General features: G+C 37.3%; 1 protein-coding gene across 1 annotated transcript in view; it reads left to right on the top strand.

The window, feature by feature from the left end:
• The window catches only part of Lgr4 (leucine rich repeat containing G protein-coupled receptor 4), a 101,353-nt gene that overhangs the window by 54,014 nt on the left and 34,682 nt on the right, over nucleotides 1-12,657 (top strand). Inside the window, exon 2 of the mRNA XM_048360136.1 lies at nucleotides 1,143-1,214. Coding sequence (XP_048216093.1) covers nucleotides 1,143-1,214 — 72 coding nt within the window. The remainder of the gene's footprint in view (nucleotides 1-1,142; nucleotides 1,215-12,657) is intronic.

The following is a 12,657-nucleotide window of genomic DNA, read 5'->3' as shown; positions in this document are numbered from 1 at the left end:
GATTTCTGCAGGGGAGACACTGAAAAGGCTCAAACACTGAACTCTCTCCCAGATTAAAGGCCCAGGAAGCTGAAGGAGTTGATTAACTGACCCAGTGCATGTTGGGATTTCCTTTCCCTTTTGCAGCTATGTTAAAGTTGTCTTCCACAGTGTTGCTATCAAGTGAAATATGGAAGAGAAAGTCAATTCAAAAGGCAGCTGCCAGGGAAGAGGAGAATGATTAATAAAGTGTTTCTTTTGCTGTTTGAACTAGTTAATTGTTGAGTTATATTGTTGAATGAGTACTGCTTTCTGCTGACGCTCTGAGGGAAAACTGGAAATGGACTGCATACCTATCATGTATGCACTTGTTTCTAGCCTGCATCTGTTCATAGGCTAAAATTGAAATCCACTTACAACTCTTACCTGGAGGACTTTTATGGGTTTTAAAGAAGACGTGACTGAGAGAGAACTAGGACATGCTTTTATTTTTCTTGACAGTAAATTTGGGAGCCATCTTCTGCAAACTTGTTTGCTCAAATGCTAGGGTATTTGTTAATTTTGATCACGTACAACACTTTGAATGACTAGAGCACTGGAAAGCCACACTGGTGTCCAATCATTGTAGTCACTTACTCACTGCAGTGATATTTATGTTTTATTTATTTTTATTTTTTTATGTGTGTTTTATTTTATTTTATTTTTTTTTTGCCAGTCTTGGGTCTTGAACTCAGAGCCTGAGCACTGTCCCTGAGCTTCTTTTTGCTCAAGGCTAGCACTCTACCACTTGAGCCAAAGCACCACTTCCAGCTTTTTTTCTATATATGTGGTACTGAGGAATCAAACCCAGGGCTTCATGTATACAAGGCGAGTACTTTACCACTAGGCCATATTCCCAGCCCCACTCCACGGATATTTAAAGGAGAAAATTCCAGGATTTAGGTACATTTCTAAATTATAGGACATGTGGTAAAAGATTTAGCATTTTTATGTCTTTGAAGCATTGCATTCTGAAACCAATATTATTGTTAGTCTTATGTCTTCTATATACGTTTTCCTTGTTTTTCTACAAAATGGCAGCACCTAATTAGTTTTTTGCTTGGTTAAATCCTTTAAGACTGTTGCCATTTAGTTAACAATATTCTTAACTTTATGTTTTGTAGAGATATCAGTATGAACAATATTACTCAACTACCAGAAGATGCATTTAAGAATTTTCCCTTTCTAGAAGAACTGTAAGTATTACTCTGAAAAGTGTATGAAAATGTGTTTTTTTATACCCATTCTCTTTGGAAACTTTTACCTTATTTCCTGTTCCAGAAATTCATGTATCTTAATAGTTTTAGTGGGCTTTATGCAGAGAAAATCATGTGGGTTTGTTTTTGTTTGCGGGGTGGGTGAGAGTGTGTGTGTGTGTGTGTGTGTGTGTGTGTGTGTGTGTGTGTGTCGTAGTGGGGGAAACAAATGAGTTTTTTATGTAGTAGAATTACTGAAGTTATTTTTGAAAGACAGAGCTAAAAAATAGTACTCCCACAGAATGGGCCTTTTTTTAAGGGGGGGCAGCCATTATAACCATGAACGCTGCTGATGACATAGGTTAATTATAGTGTGATTTCAAGATAACGAGGCTGCTGCATAATTACTATTGTTGTCAGAGGAGTTGCTATATGGGTAACAGAACCACAAAAAAAATAACATAGGGTGTTCCAGGGTCTGATGCAATAGACTAGTTTGACAGCAGGCAAGCAGCAAGCACAACACTGATAACAGATCTCCTTGGCTATTTACAGATGACTTTTGGGAATGGGATAAGGGCATGGGACATCGGCCAGGTCTCTAAACAACCCCTTTCACTCAAAGAATGTTTCTCAACTTACTAGAGTTTGCACTTCATTTGTTCATTTTAACAGTTTGCACTGGAGAGTTGTTTTTCACCTTATTTTAGTCTCCCTTTGGCTGTGCTCTCCACATGTGTTTGATGTCCATCATCAGAACACGTGCCTTTTAAATTTTTAAAGAATTGAAAAACTGCACTTTAAGAATCTTGGTGGAAAAAAAATGAACTCAGACTTGAAATAAACTAATATAGGCTTTTATAAGCAAAAGCTAAGTTTGTGGAGATAGGTAGGTGACTGTTGGATACTAAGAGCCTCAAAAATGTACAGTTCTAAAGGAATCCAAATTCAGAGTACAGATTGATCCATGCACTCCAGCTGCTTGACTGTTGGATCCAAGTCAGTGAATGTCTGTTTCCTGGCTTGGCTCAGCCCCTCCTTTAGGACAGAGAGCAGTACTCAAGATTTACAGATTGTTCTCCCAGCTTCTGACATAGTATTGAAATTGCATTTGAGGATTTAATAAAGTTAAGAAGAAAATTTTCTTCCCACACTACTTAATTGAACATAATACTCTCACAGAAAAAAAACAAAAAAAAAGAACAGATTATTTGTCACAAGTAGTTGAACTGTATCAAATTACTTAGCCTCTCTCTGCTTAGTTTCTTTGTCTAGAAGGTATGAGTAATAATAATCTCTCACTTTAGAGTATTTTGGCAAATACAGAATAAATTACTGTATACTAAATACTAGACAGGGTTTTAAAAAATGTTTTTAATTTAAAAAATTTAAATAGTAAAATTTAAATATTTTAAAATAATGTTTGGATAGTGCTGGGTGCCAGTGGCGCACACCTGTAATCTTAGCTGCTCAAGAGGCTGAGATCTGTGGATCTTGGTTGGAAGCCAGCCTAGACAGGAAAGTCCATGAGACTTTTATTTCCAATAATCACAGAAACAGCCAGAGGTGGCATTGTGGCTCAGGTGGTAGAGCACTAGTCATGAACACATAGAGGCTCAGGAATAGCAACCAGGCTCTGAGTTCAAGCCCCAGGACTGGCCAAAAGAAATTTTGTTTTGATAGTAAAATATTTACTTAAATTAAAATTTTTAAATAGTAAATATTTACCAAATATTATCTTTGTGTCAAAGGGGTGTACTGTATTTTATTTATGTCTTCCTTATGTTTTCTGTAATGAATATTATCTTGTGCTGACATTAGTGATAGGTAGTTAAAATTTTAAATCACGCTAAAAAGGAGTTAAATGTGCATTTGAAGCCTCCACCTTTACTGCCCTAATCAAGCATTAAGATGCTTTGTCTCCATTTTTTTCTTGCCTTATATAGTTTTAGGCTTTAGGATTAGTCTCTCTTTACAGAAGCAATTATGTAAAGAAAGGGCACCAACAAATGGTTGTTCAGCTATAGTATAACCACAGTGTTGTGTGATGTACCAGACAGGAAGCAGAGGAGTTCCCTTGTTTCTTGCTGAGGCCATTGTATACAGACCTCCTTTGTTGATGACTGTGATTGTCATTTATCCTTTAAGGGATTTTATCCTGGGGACTAGATGTGGAGTCAGACTTGCCTAATCTCTGCTTTGTGAAGTACACATCTTGGATTTCTTAAAAGTCTCAAATGACCAAGCACATGTCAACCTCATGAGTTCTACCAACCAACACTTTTAATTGGAACCAAATTGAATTTGATTGCTAACTCTTTGTAGCTAGGTCATGTTCTCTCCTACTATTGCAGTAACAAAGCCCACCAAATAAAATTTGGTACACCTACTCCACACACTGTATGGGATTTTACAAATAAATTCATTTAGCAGAACCAAGTGTTCAAAGTAAGCGTGCATATTCTGGCAATAGTTGGGGGCATGCAAGGGAATTTATTTTCTGTATTAATATAAACATGGTAGAAAGCCTGGTTTTTTTCTTTATAAAACAGTATAGTCAATTTGACATCCTCCCCCAAATGCTGCCATGACTATTGTAGTATTTCATAAACAGTGTAACCATTTGTCTAGAAGGCATCTGGAAATCATTTACCAGTGACTCTGAAGCTAAGACCCCTCAGTAGAAATGAATGATTGGCCGAAGGTTTTTTTTTTACCCCATGTGAATGAGGTGTTTTTTTTTTTTTTTTTTTTTTTACAAGATATGACTGAGTTTGTCCAAATTTGATATAGTGATCTAGGATGCTTAGAGTATTGGGTAGAATCACCTCTCAGCAGTAACAGTGGACAAAGTTGATCTAATGTTGAGGAAAATGTTGACAGATTTTTTTGTGTGTGTGTATGTGCTGGTCCTGGGGATTGAACTCAGGGCCTGGACACTTGAGCTTCTTTTGCCAAGGCTCATGTTCTGCCATTTGAGCCGCAGTGCCATTTCTGGCCTTTTCTGAGTAGCTTTTTGGAGATAAGAATCTCACAGACTTCTCTGCCTGGGCTGGCTTTGAACCAGATCCTCAGATCTCAATCCTTCTGAGTAGATGGATTATATGAGTTGCCACCAGTACCTGGCAAGATTTAGATTTTTACACATTAATTTATCCTTTAAGCAAACACACTGAATCCTATTCCATGCTAGGTCTTACAGTGGGTGTTAAGGGTATGATCTAAGCATGGTCCTGTCTTCAGAGCTGTTCTGCCTACTAGCATATCCACAACCTACAAGTGACTATTTACGTTTAAAATAGTGAACCTCAAAGAAAATTGAAAGTTGTAGTTTCTTAGTTGAATAGGCCATATTATACAGATATTTTGATTGATTGGTTGATTTAGTGGTGCTGGAGATTGAATAACAGGGCTTGAACAAAGTACTAGCTAAGAGCTCTATCTCTAGGTCACTTCCCTACCCTATACATTTCCAGTGCTCAGTGGCTACCTGTAGTAACTACTGCATTAATCCAGACATAGACCATTCTCCTCATCGAAGAAAGCTCTGTAGGACAAAGTTGATTCATTTTAGAAGAAGAAATGGAACTAACACATGCATAGTGAAGAAGTGTGTGCATATCAATGGAAGCATTGCATGCACTTGAGATTGTAAATGGAGAATCACTTCCCCTGAGCCTTGCTGGACGTACAGGAATTTTCCAGGTGAGGGTAGGCAGGAATGAAGCCCCAGGAAGAATTCATAGCATGTGCAAAGGCATGAAGAATGTATTTTCTACATATCAGGATGCATGAAGTAGCTTGTTATAATACGAGTCAAGGGATAAATCTAGAGAAATGTCAAGAGAGGAGGTGAGATCATGAAGAGCTTTTAAAGAGGAGACGTTTAAACTCTATCCTGAAAGGGTTTAATTTCACAATAGAGTAATAAGTAGGAAACTAGGATTCTTGCCTTCAGTGACTAGGTACCATTTACTGAGACTACTAAGTACATGAATACTAAGAACTAATCTGTTTGGGGGCCAAAGAATTCAATTTTATATACATATAATCATTAATAAAATCTGCAAAAAGCCTTATGTATATATATGTATATATATATCAGTCTGTTCTCATAACTATAAGAATAACCTACTTTACAAAGTTAGAAGTTGAGCTGAGGAAGTTTAGGGTCTTGTTCAGGTTCAAATGCCAGGCATTTTATTTTCCTGGGTCTTGATGTCAGGTTTCCAGAGCCCTATTCTTTATGAAACAAGTTGCGGAACGTGTATTTATTCTCAGGGAAATGTCCCATCTAGCTTTTTCAATATACATGAGATACATTAGAAACTATGGTTGTCAGTCATTTTATTTTCACATTTGACCTACTTCTGAGAGTTTTATAGCTCATAAACATGCTAACCAGTGAAGCCTTCCTTCTTCTTTTCTCTGGGAATATGAAAATGTAGGTTCTGGCCCTAAAGAGAATACATCTGAGGTCCTAAAATCTTGGGATAATCTCTTGATTTTTGCACTTCTCTTTAAAATGAGAATCTTCACAGGGACCACTATAAATGAAATATTGGATATTTGATACTAAGGTGCTTTGTATTCAGAAAGGGCTATATTCACATGAGGTCAGGTCATTCCACTAATGGTTGTAAACATGACTATCTTTTTCTTTCAGTACTTGGAGGAGATGTGGTTTTGCTTGGGATAAGAGTTGGAATAGGCCAATATAAACATCTGCTATCCATATTAAAAAGAAAGCCAGAAATTTTGGAAAAACTTACTTAGCATAGACTGAATATGTTACGTGGTGCAACATGGCCATAGATAAATGCTTTTTTCGATGTGTCAGGACACTGGTAGCCATTTGAAAAATGGTGGAAATTTAGAGATGTGAAAATAGTTTAGTTCAAAATTGCATAAGGAATACCAGCAACTTTTCCATAGATCTTTTCTGAAACAAACAAACAAAAATCCCTGTAGATATTTTCCAGATGTGGCAACAGGAGCAGAAACTTGCACTAGCACTGGCACTTGTTTTGTTATTGTTGACAGCACACTTTGTGACTGGGATAATGCCATTTATTTCCAAACTGAATTTGACTTTGGAGACTTCACAATGCTGAAGTATGGACTCAAGATCGCATGCCATTTTCTTTCAATTACAAGACAATTCAAATGGATATAGTACTTTACTACAGTGTAAATGAGTTAAACTAAAGGTTTAAAGTCAAACTATATGACCACAGTAAGGTTCCTTACTCCTCTAAAGGCCCTGTATTCTCATCTGTAAATCCATGATGATAAATTCTATCACCTCACAGGGGCACTCATTTTAACTAAGCATGTAGTTATGTTTTTAGCACATAATAAAATTTGACCACATGTTGGCTGCCATTATTATTTACATTTCATCTTAACATTATCTCCCTTTCGTAAGTTTGAATAATTCTAGCCAACAGTATTAATTTGGGTAAAGACTTTGAAAAAGAGTTTTAGAGATTTTAAATGAATTATTGTCAAATAGACTTACTGTGTGGGTTCTTTAGTGCTAGAGAAAGTAGCTGACTCTTATTCTCTTGTAATATACATATATGTTTGACTCACTTAACATTTCCTTCCTGAAGCTTTCCTTAATAAAGCCTTCCAGGTAAGCTCTATCAACAGTAGTAATTTCCCAGATAACACTAAATAGTTGCTCAGTTGCCTGATGATATTTAACAGCTTTGGAAACATTCTTTTGTTTCTAGTTAAGATCACCACTCATACTGTTGTCTGCTAAGCTCATGGAAGAGTGTTACTTGTCTGATTCACTGCATTTCCCATAATGGATCATTTTAGGATTGTTCAGATTAGGGAAATAGGAGAACTTGTTCTAATTTGGGCATATAAGGTTCTGGATTCCATTGTAGAGCATTGTTCTGTTGATTTTACCTTAACCTATAAGATTTTATAAGCTGTATTTCTGATTTGTTGATGAGGAAATCAAAGTTGTGTGTGTGTGTGTGTGTGTGTGTGTGCACGTGTGTGTATGTATGTGTGTGTGTAACAATGGTTAAGTAAGACCACAGAGCTCATTAGTAATGTATCATCTGGTGTCAGCCCCAGCTAGGTCTGCCTTTGCCCCTGTACATGTGAACAAATTGAGAAAAGATGTACTAGACCATACATTAACTCAGCACACTTCTGTCAGCTAAAGCACTGTGTTCAGTGCTGAATTAAATGAGATTCTTGCCTTCAAGGGAGATGAACGGTGTGCCCCAGCTATGGGAGTTCAAAGGAGAAGAGAAATTACTTCTAGCAAGAAAGATTAAAGAAGACCTCATCAAAGAGTTGGCATTTCTGGAGAGCCTTGAGGGATAATAGGAGTTATTCATGAGGAGATGTGCGAAGGAGCATGAGCAGAGATAGAGAGACTGATGAAGATGGGAGCAAAAATGTTGAGTTCTACTAGAGTTTGGAATTTTGAAAGGAAGCTATGAAAAAGAAACCTAGAGGGCTGGGGATATGGCCTAGTGGCAAGAGTGCTTGCCTTGTATACATGAGGCCCTGGGTTCAATTCCCCAGCACCACATATACAGAAAATGGCCAGAAGTGGCGCTGTGGCTCAAGTGGCAGAGTGCTATCCTTGAGCAAAAAGAAGCCAGGGACAGTGCTCAGGCCCTGAGTCCAAGGCCCAGAACTGGCCAAAAAAAAAAAAAGAAAAAGAAAAAAGAAACCTAGAAAGTAGTTGGGGGCCATGCTTAGGACCACTTTTGGCAGAGAAATGGAGGCAACTTCTTAACTGTCTCTTGAAGAGTGGTTTTGTTTTATGATTAGTTGACCAGATATGACCTTCAATAAAAGTAATCTCATAGCAGAGTGCTTGGAATTGAGGGAGGTCAGGAAACGAGGTTATGGAACTGGACTCTGGAGGATATTTTAGTTGAGATGTTAGGAGGAATAGAATAGCACTTACCCTTAAGACCATCAGAAGTGGGGTAGAAATTTGTACAGAATTAGAGAGAATACTGAAAAAAAATCAACAAGAGTAGATATTAAATCAAATTGTATGTAAACTTGTTGAGTCCAGGTGGGATGTGGACATGGAGGTGTGGAGTGCACAGTACAGATTCATGGGCCCAGATTTGGGAGTCTTCTATTTTGAGGTGATTACTAGAAACATGAGATTGAAAAGGCTTGCCAAGTAGAGAGAGCAGAAGAAAGGGAAGAAGGCCAAAGACAACTCCTTGGGAAATAACTTGAATCAGGGTGTGGGAAGAAGACCTAATACCGGAGAACTAGGGCAGAAGTTTGCCCCAGGAGCTATGGGAGAAGAGGCTGTTCACAAAGAAACCAGGCATCAACATTGTCATGCTGAAGAAAAATGCCCATAACCAGATTCTGAAGGATTTTTCTTTAAGTGTTGTAAGATTTGTTTCAATACTATTATTCAGAAATGGGAATTGGGGGGCTGGGGAATATGGCCTAGTGGCAAGAGTGCTTGCCTCGTATACATGAGGCCCTGGGTTCAATTCCCCAGCACCACATATACAGAAAATGGCCAGAAGTGGCGCTGTGGCTCAAGAGGCAGAGTGCTAGCCTTGAGCAAAAAGAAGCCAGAGACAGTGCTCAGGCCCTGAGTCCAAGCCCTAGGACTGGCAAAAAAATAAAAAGGGGGGGGGGGAATTGGAGGACCATAAATAAGTGATTTTCTAGGTTTTGGACTCAGTAAAGATTAAAATACATATTGTGTGTAGCAGGAATCCCCTGGGTTTAAGAAATAGAAACACAGTTGAGGCATTAATATAGAACTTATTATTCCATGTAGAACTCAAAGGTCCAGAAGTCAAGTTGGCTTCAGATAATACTGGATCTTGAGGCTTGGAAGATATAAGAATTTTGTTACACTGTCTATTTCTTGCCTTTATTGTCTTTACTTTTGTATTTTTGCTTCCTTTTGTTCCTATTGGAAAGATCCTGCCTCCAGACAGTGAGAAATATTACTTTCTGTAGTTCTATGTACCTTTGCACTCCATATGAATAAATCATGCCTTGCTGCTTTTAGCAGAAAGAAACCTTTGGGAGGGTTCTAGTTGGTGAGGCTTGCCTCCTGTGCCTGTCTTTGAACCAGTCACTGTGCATAAAATGGTGTGATCTCACCTGGCTGATGTATTTCATCCCCAATAGGAATACTTAGAATGCAGAAGTAGTCACCCAAAGCAAGCAGAAGAAAGGAGGAACGGAACACGGAGTTATCACAGCCCACTAGAATCTAGTGACTATACAGAACTGTAGCAAATGTTTAATTGGACCCATCTAAAATTAACAACATATTATGAAAGAAGAGTTGGGTCTCATTTAAAGCTTGGATAAACAAGGAGTACCCTCCAATAAGGAGCTGTAATTTTTACTTCCACCCTTAGAATTACTGCTCATATCAAGAAATAAAACTTTGAGCTCTTACACATGCCCTGTTCTAGAAGAAATCTTTTCTCTCCAAAGTAATCATAACTATGATTGGTTGTTTGTCTCCTTGTACCCTATGTCTATAGTGGTCATTTCCTGCATTTCTTTACAGTTTTATCTACCTAATGGGCATGCTTCCTGGAGGCTTCCTTAATGAAGCCTTTCAGGTAAGCTCTATCAACAGTAGTAATTTCCCAGATAACACTAAAGAGTTGCCCTCCTGATGTTATTTAACAGCTCTGGAAGCATTCTCTTGTTCCTGGTTAAGATCACCACCCTTATTGTTGCCTGCTAAGCTCATGGAGGAGTGTTACTTGTTTGATTCACTGCATTTCCCATAATGGGTCATTTGGGTGATAAAACTATAAAGAAAAGCCTTATTCCTAAACTTAAGGAAACAAATTTTTAGTTTTCCACCCTTAGAATTACTGCTCATATCAAGAAGTAAAATTAATTTTTGTCTAATTAGACTTACTGTGTGGGTTCTTTAATGCTAATAAAGTAGCTGGCTATTGTTCTGACTATTGTGCTCTTGTAATATACTCAGAATTACATTTGTGTTTGACTCACTTGACATAATTTACTGATAGTAAACCATGTTTTTTAACTTGAAAGTGAGGGAGAGGATTTCTTCTCATCTTGAATTTACTGATGTCAGGTATCTTACATCTTATATGAATGTTAAATTCCATTGAAGTTCATGATGAATGGATTATGTTTATTTAAAAGAAGGAAATGAGAAATGTGCTAGGAAAATTCACTATTTCCTTTGACAGCCCTTATGGTGTTTGGTCTGTGGTAGAAGTTCAATAAATATTTATTCATTGATGTTAGCTATAAATTGTAGGAGTATATTATCTTCTTAAATAGGTAGATAGTGCATATGCTTATTGCTTGAGGGTAAACAATTACATATTGTCAGAATAATTACTCACATGTCTGTGTTCCTCTTTCCCCTGTGTCGATGGAGTCTAAAAGACTTGTGCCTGGGTTGGCCTAGAACTAAGATTCTCCCAGTCTCAGCTTCTCACTTAGTATGGGATGACAGATACATGCCTGTGTATCCTGCTCTGGATAGGGAAGGACTCTGGCAACAACTAGCCTCGAACCAGACCCTCCTGTTCTCAGGCTGGGTTAATGGTATACACCATTGGCACCTACCTGCTAGCATGTTTTTGTTTTTTTTTTAAATTAATTTAAACACTGAAATCTTCTGTAGGTTACTTTAGAAGAAAGTATGAGGCAAAAAGCTCAATTTGGTACAAGTAGAACTTAAATTTCTTTAATTTAAATAAAGCTCTTTAGTATGTCCAAAGGTTCTAGGTCATCTATATCAACTGTTATCAGGGACATTTTACTTTTTGTTAGGCATTCCTGTTTTAATTTTTGTGCTTGAAATAGAAATATATATATTTATGTATCTCATATGAAAATATGTGCTTCATATACACATATGAAATATTTTCCCCTTTTTGCAAAGAAAGACTACCTTAAAATGTTGATAAAGTACTTAATAAATATATATATATTCTTTAAAATATTCAGCTTTTATACATAGTTTCATAAGAATTATATGAAACTACAAAGATCTTCCCTGGAATGTGAAGGTTGGGTAATGGGGCTAGGCATGTAGCTCAGTGGTGGAGTGCTTGTTTAGCTTGCACAAGGCCCTAAGTTCAAAGTCCAGCACTGAAAAAACATACAGACAAACAAAAACAGAAAAGAAGTGGGGAAAGCAGGCAAGACATTATTCATTGATCTAAGGCTACTTTGGTCTACTGTATCAAATGATTCTTTCTAGAATGTCCAAAGTGAACTAGAAAGGATGCTGTTTAGTTATTGGATTTGTTCATTTATAAAACAACAACAATGTCCTTTGCTCCTCTTAAATCAAAGTTGAAAATAACAAAAAAATTGTTATATTTCTAGAATTTACATCATTTATCTGTATTGTATGACCATAGGCAAGAAGTTCACATTCTTCATTCAAGAAAAAAACCCAAATCACAAAACAACAGAATAGTTTAATAACCTTGTCAAGACCACTGACAGAATTTTTTAAGGACCAATATAGTAGGATAATTAAAAAAAAAAGGCTATACTAATGTTCATATTTTTATTATCTACATGGACACCAAATATTCCTAGCTGGGAACCAATGAACCTCTTCAAATCTATATTTTTCATAGGAGCCAGTGTAGACATGACTGTACATATAGTTAGGTCATCACATATAAATGAATACATGGCCTATGACTTATAAAAGAAATATATATTATCAGGGCTTCCTCCCTACTCTCTCTTTTAAACTGTTTGCCAACATTCTGGCTTTTGCTGATCTTAACTTATATTTGATACAAGAATGTCACTGACTTCCTGTTAACTGCTTTATTATGGCCATACTTGTTCAGTTAGTTTTAAACTAGAAATATATTCTCTGAAGACAGGATGGTGCTTTGCCTATTGTACTTTACATGTAGCATGACGATCTGGCAATCTATCCACTTGAGGAAATTTAATGGTATCACAGGAGAGTCAGCCTGGACATGTTTGAATATGATCTGTGATACTTCCCTTTACTTGGCTTCAAGGTAGGTACAAAAAGAAACCGTGGAGGAGAGAAGATATGGCTGAGGGGCAGATAAAGGTTGATTAGAGAGAAGGGCTGTGCTCCAAGTACTTTTCTATTAGGACCTGACAAAAGAACAATCTTGTAATCACCTCTGCAAAAAAATACTTAAAAACATATGTAGAGTTAAGTATATGAGTGGTTGGGAAACTGTAACATTCTGCCCAATCTCTCCAACAAATGAGAGAAGCAGTCATCTGTGAGTTCTGTATTGTTTTTGTGCAAAGCATGTTTCCTGCAATTCTTTCACAGTTGCTGTGGTCTCCCTTTGCTTTCTCCACCCCATATCTCCTCACAACAGCTGCTGGAAACCACTGAGCCCTCATCTGTCCTCCCCGCAGCTCAGGACATGTCTAGTTAGTATATATTATTGTCCCT

Source organism: Perognathus longimembris, chromosome 13, assembly GCF_023159225.1.
Source record: "Perognathus longimembris pacificus isolate PPM17 chromosome 13, ASM2315922v1, whole genome shotgun sequence".
In the NCBI taxonomy this organism is placed as follows: Eukaryota; Metazoa; Chordata; class Mammalia; order Rodentia; family Heteromyidae; genus Perognathus; species Perognathus longimembris.
Note: the sequence above shows the minus strand (reverse complement) of the source record. Positions and strands in the feature narration are given on the sequence as shown.